Below are 14,841 nucleotides of genomic sequence, written 5' to 3'. Positions count from 1 at the left end.
CCTCGTTGCCTACTCTGTCCCCATATCTACTCTGGCGACACCATCAGAGGACCCAACCACATCAGCCACACCATCAAGGGCTCATTCACCTGCACATCCACTAATGTTATATATGCCATCATGTGCCAGCAATGCCCCTCTGCCATGTACATTGGCCAAACCGGACAGTCCCTCCGCAAAAGAATAAATGGACACAAATCGGACATCAGGAATGGTAACATACATAAACCAGTAAGTGAACACTTCAATCTCCCTGGTCATTCTATTACAGATTTAAAAGTCACTATCATTGAACAAAAAAACTTCAGAAACAGACTTCAAAGAAAAACAGCAGAACTAAAATTCATTTGCAAATTTAACACCATTGATCTGGGCTTGAATAGGGACTGGGAGTGGCTGGCTCATTACAGAAGCAGCTTTTCCTCTCCTGGAAGTGACACCACCTAATCTATTATTGGGAGTGGACTACATCCACCCTGATTGAATTGGCCCTGTCAACACTGGTTCTCCACTTGCGAAGTAACTCCCTGCTCTCCATGTGTCGGTATATAATGCCTGCATCTGTAACTTTCACATAATGCATCTGAAGAAGTGAGGTTTTTACCCACGAAAGCTTATGCCCAAATAAATCTGTTAGTCTTTAAGGTGCCACCAGACTCCTTGTTGTTTTTGACTCAATGGGGAACATGACGAATTCTTAGAGGACAGAATGCTGTGGGATGTGTAGAAAAAACAATTAAAAGTTGTTGATGGTGTTCACAGAGCAGCTGCAGATCATGGAGTGCCACTTCTGGGCCTAAGAAATGAGCACCGACTGGTGGGATCGCATCATAATGCAGGCTTGGGATGACAAGCAGTGGCTGCAGAACTTTTGGATGCGCAAGGCCACATTCATGGATTTGTGCATCAAACTCGCCCAGCCCTATAGCACAGAGACACCAAAATGAGAGCTGCACTGACACTGGAGAAACGAGTAGTGATCACACTGTGGAAATTTGCAATGCCAGATTAACGGGTCAGTTGAGTATCAATCAGAAGTGGGAAAATCCACCACAGAGGCCATTATCATGCAAAGGGACAGGGCCATTAATCATCTCCTAAGTAGGACTGTGACTCTTGGCAACGTGCAGGACATAGTGGATGAATCTGCTGCAATGGGGTTCCCAAACTGCAGTGGGACATATCCCTAATTTTGCACCAGACCACATGGCCACAGAATACATCAACAGAAAGGGCTACTCTTTTTTGGTTATGCAAGTGTTCATGGATCACTGGAGACACTTCACTGACAGGGCTGGTCAGGGAAGGTGCATGATGCTTGTATCTTTAAAAAACACAGGATTTTTTAGAAAGCTACAAGCAGGGACTTTCTTTCCTGACCACCAGATTGCCATTGGGAATGTTGAAATGCCAATAGTAATTCTGGGGATCCCAGCCTACTCCTTGCTTGCCCTGGCTCATCATGAACTGTACACTGGCTGTCATGGATCCACAGGTCTGGTGCTCTGGAACAGTCCCTGGGAGGACCCCTTCAGAGTGTTCACCCCCTTAGGGTCTCTCATTCTCATTGGGGTAAGCCCATTAGCTTCACCGCCTCGTGGAATTGAACCCTGGAGCCTTCAGCACCGCTGCTTACTCCGTGAAATCCCCTCAGAGTTTCCACTTGATTTGGACACCCGGGGGAAGGCTTGCACACCCAAAGGGAGCAGTGCACCCCCAACTTCCTTAGACTAGAATGACTCTCAGCGAGTGTTGTAAAAAACAGAAGGGCTTATTAGATGTCTGGAACACAGCATAGGAAGTACTTGGTTAGCACAGAGAACAGAAAAGTTACAGCCAAGTCCACCTGGCTCTGTCCAGAGTTCTCTCTGACCTATCGAGTCCCAGTCCAGAAGCCAGAGTCCTCCTTCCAACAGCCCACACTACCAACACCTGGCCCCTCCTCTGTCCTTTGTTGTTTCCTGGGGGAAAACAGGTCACCTGGTGTGACGATGCTGCCTTTGGTGGGACCCAACTGAGAGTGCCAATTCAGGACAAATTGCTTAAAGCAGGGCAGTTGCAGCCCAAGGCTGGGGTTCCTTTGCACACCAAGGCAAACCAAACCAGCCAAACAGAGAAGACTTCAGTTTTACCCCACTGGCTAACCACAAGTCACACAAGCAATTCCCTTAGACACTCTAGTTTCCCAGTATCACCACCAATGCCACTTGCTATGGGGGTGAATGGTTATGAAAACCAATACCCCAATTAAAGAAAAATGGTTCTCCCGATCCCAAAGGGCCAAGCCCCAGATCCAGGTCAATATACTGATCAGATCTTATCCACAAATCACGCTGTTGCCAATTCTTTACGATCTAAAATCCAAAGGTTTATTCATAAAAGGAAAAGAGAGATAGATGAGAGCTAAAATTGGTTAAATGGAATCAATTACATACAGTAACGGCAAAAGTTCTTGGTTCAGGCTTGTAGCAGTGATGGAATAAACTGCAGGTTCAAATCAAGTCCCTGGAGTACATCCACAGTCCCTCCAGAGGCAAGAAGCAGGATTGAAGACAGGCTGCTGCATCTCCTCCATCTTTTTATAGTCTCTTGCTTGCTTTGTTCCAAAGATAAGCTGTCCAGCACGTGGCATGGAAAAACCTTAGAGTTCTGTCCATAGCCATGTCCCTGCATACCTTGCTGAGTCACAAGGTGTATCTGCCTTCTTTCAATGGGTCAATTGTATAGCTGATGGTCCTTAATGGGCCATCAAGCAGGCTAGGCAGAGCTGACACCAACTTGTCTAGGGTGTCACCCAGAAGCATAGCATAAGTTTGAAATACAGACAGTGTAGAGCCAATATTCATAACTACAAAAACGATACACACATACAACTAGCATAATCATAATCATCAAATCACAACCTTTCCATAGACACCTTACACGACAACCTTTGTACAATATTTGCTGCAAATACATAACAGTGGTTGCAACGATGGTCACAGAGTCACAGGTTATGTCAGTAATGTCACACCTGGCTACCACCCTTAGCTCTTTGTTCTCCAGCTGGTCACAGCCAGTTGGCTTCCTGCAGAGGGTGTCGGCAGCCCTTGGTCATTAGTTGCTAGGCACCAGATGTCCAACCATCGGAGCGGCCATTGTCTGCTGAGACTTTGACAAGCCCTTCCCATCACCCAGTTAAACATGTAGCACATAGGGGAAACTGAGGCACACAGTATTCATACAAAATATTAAGAAAATTCCCATCGTCACACTGGCCACCTTGACAGCACCAAGGAGAGATTTAACTACAGGCTCAACAGGTGCAGAATGACAGGTTTCTGGGAGATCAAAGGGTGGCTGGCACTGTTTACTTACAAGATTGGAACTCAGTGAGACAAATATCCCAATGGTTATAGCTAAGGCTAAGATTTTATCACGAGGTTACGGAATCTGTGACTTCCAGAGACCTCCGTGACATTTTCCGCTTCAGCCCTGGGGTGGCAGAGCTGGAGGGCCCCCCCATAGCCCCCTGCTGCCACAGGCGGTGGGGGGGACCCTAGAGCCCCAGAAGCAGTGGGTGCTGGACCCTCCTTCCTCCCCGTTTTGTCAGTTATTTTTAGTAAAAGTCAGGGACAGATCACAAGCTTCTGTGAATGTTTGTTATTGTCTGTGACCTGTCCCTTTTACTAAAAATAACCGTGACAAGATCTTAACCTTAGTTATAGTTGCCTGCTGTGTCCTGCATAATATCTGTGCAGCAAAGGGAGAAAAATTTCCACCAGGGTAAAAGGGCGGAGGTGAAGCAGTTACCTACTGAGTTTAAACAACCAGACAAGGGCTATTAAAAGAGCATCGCACAGAGCTACACAGCTCAGGGAGGCTTTGAAAGAGAAAATGAAGATTTCCTGGACAGATGGCAGGATATGCTTCTGCGGGCACAACATTCTGAAGAATCAGAGCAGGCGGCGCAGCGGAGACAGAAGGACGGTGAAGAAAATTGGCAGCATGTGATCTCCAGAAGAAGAAAGAGGAGCATCCATGTACCAGCAATGCAGATACAGGTGAGCAACCGTTTTCATGTTCTCTTAGATACAGGTACTAATGCGGAGAGTGGACTAGATGATACATCTGAGGGAAGGGAGCAGAAGGAGACTCCACCGATTGGAAGGCACGAGATGCACTGTCCTAGGGATGGAGGTTCCACGACCACCGCTCCCAAGAGAAGGAGGCGGCTGGTGGTGGTCGGGGACTCCCTCGTAAGGGGGACTGAGTCATCTATGTGCTGTCCTGACCGGGAAAACCGAGAAGTGTGCTGCTTGTCTGGAGCTAGGATTCACGATGCAACGGAGAGACTGCCGAGACACATCAAGCCCTTGGATTGCTACCCCTTCCTGCATCTCCACGTGGGCACCAATGATACTGCCAAGAATGACCTTGAGCGGATCACTGCAGACTATGTGGCTCTGGGAAGAAGGATAAAGGAGTTTGAGGCGTAAGTGGTGTTCTCGTCCATCCTCCCTGTGGAAGCAAAAGGCCCAGTAGAGACCGTCTAATCGTGGAAGTCAACGAATGGCTACGCAGGTGCTGTCGGAGAGATAGTTTTGGATTCTTTGACCAGGGATGGTGTTCCAAGAAGAAGGATTGCTAGGCAGAGACGGGCTCCACCTAACGAAGAGATGGAAGAGCATCTTCGCAAGCAGGCTGGCAAACCTAGTGAGGAGGGCTTTAAACTAGGTTCACCGGGGGAAGGAGACCAAAGCCCTGAGGTAAGTGGGGAAGTGGGATACCAGGAGGGAGCACGAGCAGGAGAGTGCAAGAGGGAAGGACTCCTGCCTCATACTGAGAAAGCAGGACAATCAGCAAGTTATCTTAAGTGCCTATACACTATTGCAAGAAGCCTGGGAAACAAGCAGAGAGAACTGGAAGTCCTGGCACAGTCAAGGAATTATGATGTTATTGGAATAACAGAGACTTGGTGGGATAACTCACATGACTGGAGTCCTGTCATGGATGGATATAAACTGTTCAGGAAGGACAGGCAGGGCAGAAAAGGTGGGGGAGTTGCGTTGTATGTAAGAGAGGAGTAGGACTGCTCAGAGCTCCAGTATGAAACTGCAGAAAAACCTGAGAGTCTCTGGATTAAGTTTAGAAGTGTGAGCAACAAAGGTGATGTCGTGGTGGGAGTCTGTTATAAACCACCAGACCAAGGGGATTAGGTGGACAAGGCTTTCTTCTGGCAACTAACAGAAGTTACTAGATTACAGGCCCTGGTTCTCATGGGGGACTTCAATCACTCCGATATCTGCTGGGAGAGCAATACAGCAGTGCACCTGACAATCCAGGAAGTTTTTGGAATGTGCAGGGGACAATTTCCTGGTGCAAGTGCTGGAGGAACCAACTAGGGGCAGAGCTCTTCTTGATCTGCTGCTCACAAACAGGGAATAATTAGTAGGGGAAGCAAAAGTGGATGGGAACCTGGGAGGCAGTGACCATGAGATGGTCGAGTTCAGGATCCCGACACAAGAAAGAAAGGAGAGCAGCAGAATACGGACCCTGGACTTCAGAAAAGCAGACTTTGACTCCCTCAGGGAACTGATGGGCAGGATCCCCTGGGAGAATAACATGAAGGAGAAAGGAGTCCAGGAGAGCTGGGTGTATTTTAAAGAATCCTTATTGAGGTTGCAGGAACAAACCATCCCGATGTGTAGAAAGAATAGTAAATATGGCAGGCGACCAGCTTGGCTTAACAGTGAAATCCTTGCTGATCTTAAACACAAAAAAGAAGCTTACAAGAAGTGGAAGATTGGACAAATGACCAGGGAGGAGTATAAAAATATTGCTCAGGCATGCAGGAGTGAAATCAGGAAGGCCAAATCACACTTGGAGTTGCAGCTAGCAAGGAATGTTAAGAGTAACAAGAAGGGTTTCTTCAGGTATGTTAGCAACAAGAAGGTGGTCAAGGAAAGTCTGGGCCCCTTACTGAATAAGGGAGGCAACCTAGTGACCGAGGATGTAGAAAAAGCTAATGTACTCAATGCTTTTTTTGCCTCTGTCTTCACAAACAAGGTCAGCTCCCAGACTACTGCACTGGGCAGCACAGTATGGGGAGGAGGTGACCAGACCTCTGTGGAGAAAGAAGTGGTTCAGGAGTATTTAGAAAAGCTGAACGAGCACGAGTCCATGCGGCTGGGTGCACTGCATCCGAGGGTGCTAAAGGAGTTGGCAGATGTGACTACAGAGCCATTGGCCATTATCTTTGAAAACTCATGGCGATCGGGGGAGGTCCCGGATGACTGGAAAAAGGCTAATGTAATGCCCATCTTTAAAAAAGGGAAGGAAGAGGATCCGGGGAACTACAGGCCAGTCAGCCTCACCTCAGTCCCTGGAAAAATCATGGAGCAGGTCCTCAAGGAATCAATTCTGAAGCATTTAGAGGAGAGGAAAGTGATCAGGAACAGTCAGCATGGATTCACCAAGGGCAAGTCATGCCTGACTAACCTAATTGCCTTCTATGACGAGATAACTGGCTCTGTGGATGAGGGAAAAGCACTGGACGTGTTATTCCTTGACTTTAGCAAAGCTTTTGATACCGTCTCCCACAGTATTCTTGCCAGCAAGTTAAAGAAGTATGGGCTGAATGAATGGACTATAAGGTGAATAGAAAGCTGGCTAGACCATTGGGCTCAATGGGTAGTGATCAATGGCTCCCTGTCTAGTTGGCAGCCGGTATCAAGCGGAGTGCCCCAAGGGTCAGTCCTGGGGCCGGTTTTGTTCAATACCTTCATTAATGATCTGGAGGATGGCGTGGATTGCACCCTCAGCAAGTTTGCAGATGACACTAAACTGGGAGGGTGGTAGAGACACTGGAGGGTAGGGATAGGATACAGAGGGACCTAGCCAAATTAGAGGATTGGGCCAAAGGAAATCTGATGAGGTTCAACAAGGACAAGTGCAGAGTCCTGCACTTAGGACGGAAGAATCCCATGCACTGCTACAGACTAGGGAACAAGTGGCTAGGCAGCAGTTCTGCAGAAAAGGACCTAGGGGTTACAGTGGACGAGAAGCTGGATATGAGTCAACTTCTTGTTGCCAAGAAGGCTAACAGCATTTTGTGCTGTATACGTAGGAGCATTGCCAGCAGATCGAGGGACGTGATCACGTCCCTCTATTCGGCATTGAGGCCTCATCTGGAGTAGTGTGTCCAGTTTTGGGCCCCACACTACAAGAAGGATGTGGAAAAATTGGAAAGAGTCCAGTGGAGGGAAAGAAAAATGATTAGGGGGCTGGAGCACATGACTTATGAGGAGAAGCTGAGGGAACTGGGATTATTTAGTTTGCAGAAGAGAAGAATGAGGGGGGATTTGATAGCTGCTTTCAACTACCTGAAAGGGGGTTCCAAAGAGGATGGATCTAGACTGTTCTCAGTGGTACCTGATGACAGAACAAGGAGTAATGGTCTCAAGTTGCAGGGGGAGGTTTAGGTTGGATATTAGGAAAAACTTTTTCAGTAGGAGGGTGGTGAAGCACCGGAATGAGTTACCTATGGAGGTGGTGGAATCTCCTTCCTTAGAGGTTTTTAAGGTCAGGCTTGACAAAGCCCTGGCTGGGATGATTTAGGTGGGGATTGGTCCTGCTTTGAGCAGGGGGTTGGACTAGATGACCTCTTGAGGTCCCTTCCAACCCTAAGATTCTACGAAAGACCACTTCAAGAGTGATCCACAGTAATGCGCTGTAGTGTACTGTATTCTACCAGGCTCTGCTGTTTTGTGGCCTGTTAAGAACGGTGTGGTGCTTGGTGTACATGTATGATTCTAATACTATCAATGCACCTATTAATTTTGTCTGTGACCAATCCTATGAGTTTTGTGACACTGTGCAGTAACATAATTGGTTGCTTTCAGAACTGCTAGGCACTCGGCAACATATGTTGTGAACTGATTATGTTCTAAATAATAGAATTTTATTCTGTTACCAAATCAGTACACCCCCCAGTGCAATTTTAAAATAAATGCATTAAAAATTAATAAAACATAATAAATTAACAAGAACGGAACGTATGAAGGGAAAAGAACATTCATGTCAATTTCAGCTACACAGACCAATTGTGGTTTTCACAGGTCAGTGTATGTGAAGCTGTGATTGTCTTTAATGTACCCAGGGTGGAGTGGTATGGGTAGTGCAGCAGCCCCTGATGCCATGTGGAATGTTGGGGGCAAGGCAGGGAGGTCCCATAATGGAGTTCTCAGTGGGTTGCAGAGGAAAGTGAGCCCTGGATTGTTGAACCTGTAAGTCCATCAGAGTTGCAGTATCTGTGATTGCTGCCTGAGAAGCCCCATTATGTCCTGGTGTATTTCACTCTCCTTTTCCTGCTGGGACTCCCAGGCCTCTGTCCTTTCCACTCTTTCCTTCTCCAAGCTGCCTGCAATGTTGACCTTCCAGGCCATGTGCTCATGGTCTGATGCAGCACTGGCGTGCAAGATCTCATTGAACATGTCATCCTGAGTCCTCTCCTTTCCCTTATCTGGCTCAGGTGTTCCCCGGGTGTGGTGGGGGAAATGTCAAGGCTGCAATGGCAGCAGCTGCAGAGAAAACACAGAGCAGTACTACAGTCAGTATAATCACAGTCAACATAGTTACAACAGAAAGTGAAAATTAGATTCAGAATTCTCCCCTTCCCTTGCACCTCTAAAGTGTTAAACAAGACTAGCTTATGGACACTTATGCTTTTGAGTTCCTGATCCCTGGTGCCATTCACAGCACCAGCCATGGTGAGTATGAGCACCATGCATGAGGGAAATGAGAGAACTGCTCGGCTGCATGAAACTATAAATATAGGGAAATGGTATGGAATACTGGCACCATTTTCCACAGGCAGTCGAGATTTTCACTGGTATCTCACTCCTGAAGGTAACAAAGGCAGACAGAGAGCCCAGTTGCTGCTGGCATTCCAAAGCCATGCAGGCTCGTACTAGCCTGTGTATTGCAATGGTGCCTGCCAAAGTTATCGCTGAGTGGCATGCAGAAAGTTTCCTACCGCAGAGGAAGAAATAAGGCTGCCATCCCTAAAAACCTTTGGGAGAAGATTCCAGAGTACCTCAGTGAAAGTTTCATCCAGATCTCTCAGAAGGATTCAAGGGACATCCCAGCGTACATAAGCTGCCCCACAGGGTCCCCCTTGCCTAACTCTACAGAGCAATGAAAGGCAGATCACAACACTATCTCTCTTTGTTGTACCACTGCCTCTTCTAGTTTGGATAAATTAATGCAAAGTCGATAGCTGCATCCTGTTAAGTTGGGGGTGCCATCATTGTAATGGGAAATAAATCGACGCACTTACCTGAGGTTCCTTCCTCTGCATTGGGCTCATCTGTGCTTGGCTGCCAGGACTGACTGGACTGCAGTGGAGTCTCAAACAGGTCCTGGTTCATGGCACAGTTGGACTCTCCAGTTGCCAGTTCCTCCATCCTCCTCTTCTCCCTTCTCCTCGCTGTTCAGGCTAGGGTCCTGTGGGTCAGGCTCCTTGGAAGCATCGATGTTAGAGTGTGGGGTGGTGGTGCCTTTGTCAAGTATCGCATGTAGCTCTTTATATAAGTAGCAGGTCTGCAGCTTGACACTGTATTGACTGTTGGCCTCCCTGGCCTTCTGATACACCTGCCAAAGCTCCTTCGCTTTCACACGGCACTGCTGCTGGTCCCCATCTTCTCCATCATCCCCTGAACAATCCCTTCATAGAAGTCAACATTTCCACAGCTAGTCCGTAGCTGTGCTTGCACAGCCTCTTCTCCCCATAGGCCAAGGAGATCCAATATCTCCTGTCTATGCCAAGCCAGAGCATATCTATAGCGTGCAGCCAACATGGTCAGCTGGGCAGCTGCACACAACAATGGAGAGCTGCTAGGTGTGCTCGCCAAGCCAGACAATCAGGAAAACACAAATTCGTGGGGACTTCTGCTCTACGTGACACCTGGGCAGTGGAGTAATGTCAGACACTGTAGGATAGCTGCTAGAGAACTGTTAGGGTCGACATCAGTTACTCAGCATCTACACTTTTGTGCTACATTGACGTTGGCTCTATACCGCTCAGGAAGGCAGTGTTACTATGTCGGCGTAACAGGGTGCTTACGTCAGTGGGAGACAAATTTAAGCGTACACACATGCACAATTAAGTCGACGCACGGCAGCTTATGTCGACCTAACTTTGTAGTGTAGGCCAGGCCTCCAGATCAAAATTGGCTAAAGTTCTTCCACTAACACACCACTTCTAACCATGAATAAAAAAACTATATGCAGTAAACACTAATTTTCACACATGGAAAAGGAGATCAACAAGGCAACAAAGGCCACTAGATTTCTAGCCTGTTGAGTTCCTGCTTGCCAACTTCAGCAGTTTCAAGGAACTCTACATGAGAAGGTTACATTGGTTTAAAACAACACCTTTGGTTAAACCAATTTAGATAGATTGTCCCTGTATGGACACTCTCTCTCTGTGGACTCTTCCTTCGGCTTAAGTTTGTTTCAGTTTAGCTTAAATCGATTCCTAATAGTCTTAAACTAAACCAAAATAATAGTATCCTCAAAGCCTTTTGCACTTCCTTAACGAAATCAACATAAAAATCACACCTTTAGTTAAGCCAGTGCAACTTTGTTTAGCAGCGGTAGCCACTCAGGTTCATAGACTCATAGACTTTAAGGTCAGAAGGGACCATTATGATCATCTAGTCTGACCTCCTGCATGATGCAGGCCCAAAATCTGACCCACCCACTCCTCGAATAATTCTCTCCCATGACTCAGCTGTTGAAGTCCCCAAATCATGATTTAAAGACTTTAAGTCGCAGAGAATCCTCCAGCAAGCGACCCCTGCCCCATGCTGCGGAGGAAGGCGAAAAACCTCCAGGGCCTCTGCCAATCTACCCTGGAGGAAAATTCCTTCCCGACCCCAAATATGGCGATCAGCAGAACCCCGAGCATGCGGGCAAGATTCTCCAGCCAGACCCACATTGACCATTGATACTAATTACCAGCGATGGCACGTTATTGACTTATTGACTAAAATCACATTATCCCATCAAACCATCCCCTCCATAAACTTATCAAGCTTAATCTTAAAGCCAGAGAGGTCTTTCGCCCCCACCGTTTCCCTCGGAAGGCTATTCCAGAACTTCACCCCCTGACGGTTAGAAACCGTCGTCTAATTTCAAGCCTAAACTTCCCGACGGCCAGTTTATATCCATTTGTTCTCGTGTCCACATTAGTACTAAGCTGAAATAATTCCTCTCCCTCCCTGGTATTTATCCCTCGGATATATTTAAAGAGAGCAATCATATCCCCCCTCAGCCTCCTTTTGGTTAGGGTAAACAAACCGAGCTCCTCGAGTCTCCTTTCATACGACAGGTTTTCCATTCCTCGGATCATCCTAGTAGCCCTTCTCTGTACCCGTTCCAGTTTGAGTTCATCCTTCTTAAACATGGGAGACCAGAATTGCACACAGTACTCCAAATGAGGTCTCACCAGCGCCTTGTATAACGGAACCAGCACCTCCTTATCCCTACTAGAAATACCTCGCCTAATGCATCCCAAGACCGCATTAGCTTTTTTCAGGGCCACGTCGCATTGCCGACTCATAGTCATCCTGCGATCAACCAGGACTCCGAGGTCCTTCTCCTCCTCCGTTATTTCCAACCGATGCGTCCCTAGCTTATAACTAAAATTCTTGTTAGTCATCCCTAAATGCATCACCTTACACTTCTCACTATTAAATTTCATCCTATTACTATTACTCCAGTTTACCAGGTCATCCAAGTCTCCCTGCAGGATATCCCGATCCTTCTCCGAATTGGCAATACCTCCCAACTTTGTGTCATCCGCAAACTTTATCAGCTCACTTCTACATTCGGTTCCGAGGTCAGTAATAAATAGATTAAATAAAATCGGACCCAAAACCAAATCTTGAGGAACTCCACTGGTCACCTCCCTCCAACCTGACAGTTCACCTTTCAGTACGACCCGCTGCAGTCTCCCCTTTAACCAGTTCTTTATCCACCCCTGGATTTTCATATCGATCCCCATCTTTTCCAATTTAACCAATAATTCCTCATGTGGTACCGTATCAAACGCTTTACTGAAATCGAGGTATATTAGATCCACCGCATTTCCTTTATCTAAAAAATCTGTTACTTTCTCAAAGAAGGAGATCAGGTTGGTTTGGCACGATCTGCCTTTCGTAAAACCATGTTGTAATTTGTCCCAATTGCCATTGACCTCAAGGTCCTTAACCACTTTCTCCTTCAAAATTTTTTCCAAGACCTTGCCTATTACAGATGTTAAACTAACAGGCCTGTAGTTACCCGGGTCACTTTTCCCCCCCTTCTTGAAAATAGGAACCACATTAGCTATTCTCCAGTCCAACGGTACCACCCCCGAGTTTACAGATTCATTAAAAATTATCGCTAACGGGCTTGCAATTTCTCTCGCCAGGTTGGAAGAGATGGTGAAGGGACACATTGCTTAAACAGACCCTACTATTCAACAGTTCCAAGTTCACAAAATCAGAGCTCTCAGGACACTTACAACAGAGATTCATGAAACCTATGTTTGAAGAGAAACTTCAAGTTAATGTCTTTTCTCTGTGAAAACACTTCTTGGCCCCATACAACCGCTTGGGAGCCTCAATCACTGTATATGTAGCTTACATATTTACCAGATTACATAGAAAGCCCTTTTTAATATGCTATATTTTGACAGAGGCTATTCCAGTGGTTCTCAACCTGCAGCCCACAGGCCACATGCAGCCCAATTAGCTGTGTGCTAAATGCCGCTGGGCCATGCGACAGGGTCCAGGTTCCCGCCTTCCCGGTTCAGCGGGGTCCAGGCTTGGGGCTGAGGCTGCCACCTGGCCCCACGTGGCGGGGGTTTGGGGCTGCCACCTGACCCTGCATGGTCCATGGTCCGGGGCTGCCAGCCAGCCCCACGGGGTCAGTGTCCGGGCTGCCACCCAGCTGCCCGGCCACCTGGCCCCCACAATGGGGTCCAGCAGGTCGGGGCTGCTGCCCAACCCCACACAGCAGGGTCCAGGGTCCCTGCCACCCACCCCAGGCTCCGCTCCTGTCCCCACTCTGTGGAGGGGTCTCTGGGTTGGAAGCGCTGGCCATAGGGGTCTGTGGGGAGGAGTCGGGGAGGGGCTGTGGTTCTCAACCTGTGGTCCAGGTTGTGGCCCACAATAAATAAATAGATTGAGAACCACTGGGTGTATTCTCTGAGGTGTACATTGATCTTAGCTGTGATGTAATTCTGCCACATAGTTTCTATCCCAGGTGAGGCACTGGCGGAGTGCCCTAGCTGTTAACCAATAAACATGCAATGTTCCCTCACCCGCCTGGTAGTTACTGGAGTGATATGCCATTTCAATGCAGTCCTGCTAACAGGGTGCCTACACCTTAGCAGGGAGCTACCTACATAGCCAGTTGGGTAGGAATGCTTCTCTGTAGAGATGTTTGGCATAGATTCATGTGTGCGTCACGTGCCTGTCCAGATGTAAGACAGTTCATACTAAATCAGAGGTGCATGTGATATTTATCACCTACATACAGTACCAAGGTACTTACGCTTCAAAATCCCTCAAAATGTAGATGTATTTATCCTTGTTTTACAGATGGGAAAACTGCAGCACAGTGGGTAAGGGACCTGCTCAAGGTTTCACAACACAGGGACAGAGCAGAGAATGGAACAGGAGTCCTGAGTTTTACATCCCCTGCTCAGTCAAGCAGGCAATGCTGTCTTATGTCTGTACATACACATTGGCTTTCCAATTTAAAAAGTGTCCCAAGGAATGGTGTTCCCAGCCCCACAGCCTCTTACAGCATAGAGTGAGGACTCTAAACACTAATTTTCATTACCATGATCTCATTCCTTTCAGTTACACCCCCATTTATGATAGAAAATAATTTCTTTGCTTACTAGCGGTTTAGGCCCTTCAGCTATTTGTAAGCTTATTATACCAAACTCCACCCAGAGCATCACTTGGAGCACCCTCCAGTTTGTCACTATCTTTCCAGGACTGAGGGTCCAGATCAAAGCAATGTCTCTGGTGGGATTATCTCAGAACCACACAAGGAAGGACTCTTTCTTATTGCTTTATCCCAGCATAAAACACCAGTGGGATTCGCTACCACCTTCCTAGGGAGTTTCTCTCTGACACTGAACATGCACGTGGCATTTCTGCCCAGCCTATGATGTGTCCTTCGGTGAACGTGTCTGCTTAGCCACCCCCTGAGGATGTGCCCATGCCCTTAACTGTCTGTGCATCCAGGGGTCTACACTGGCCCCAGTGCAGAAGGACAGAGGGCAGCGGGCACGCACACGCGGCCACACGAGACACGCTGGGTTCTGGCCGGCAGCTCAGGCTGGGGTCCCACGCTGCAGCCTAGGCGCACACAGGGGATGCGCAGCGCAGCCGCCTCCACGCCCACGCGCGGGGCGCGAGCGAGACCTTTCACCCCCCTCAGTCAGTTACCGGCTGCCCTTCGCCCTCGGCCCGCCCTGCGCCCGACCCCCGCCCTTACCCAGGAAGATGGAGACGATGAGGCGCAGCGCTTGCTCGGAGGAGCCCAGCGCCTCCGCTGCCCAGGCCAGGCCCAGACCGGACCCCGCCACCGCCATGTTCTCCCCGGGCCGCCCGGCCGGACCCACCGCCGCTCCCCAAACCCGGCAGCTGCAACAGCCGCCGGCGCGGCCCCCTCACCTAGGACACACCCACTTGATAGCTATTGGCTGCGCTGCTCCTGCCACGCTCCCCACGCCGCCTCCAATTGGCCACTGTGCGGCAGTGGGGCAGGGCCGAGAGCTAACTGAGGCAAAGGTTA

General features: G+C 48.3%; 1 protein-coding gene across 1 annotated transcript in view; it reads right to left on the bottom strand.

Moving 5' to 3' along the window:
- The window catches only part of LPCAT3 (lysophosphatidylcholine acyltransferase 3), a 36,049-nt gene extending 21,411 nt beyond the window's left edge, over positions 1-14,638 (bottom strand). The window contains exon 1 of the mRNA XM_065416275.1: positions 14,542-14,638. Within this exon, the coding sequence (XP_065272347.1) occupies positions 14,542-14,638 (97 nt within the window). The remainder of the gene's footprint in view (positions 1-14,541) is intronic.
- Between the last annotated feature and the right edge of the window lie 203 nt (positions 14,639-14,841).

The sequence above is a fragment of the Emys orbicularis genome, chromosome 1 (genome assembly GCF_028017835.1).
Source record: "Emys orbicularis isolate rEmyOrb1 chromosome 1, rEmyOrb1.hap1, whole genome shotgun sequence".
Classification (NCBI taxonomy): Eukaryota; Metazoa; Chordata; order Testudines; family Emydidae; genus Emys; species Emys orbicularis.
This window is presented reverse-complemented; position numbering and strand designations above follow the sequence as displayed.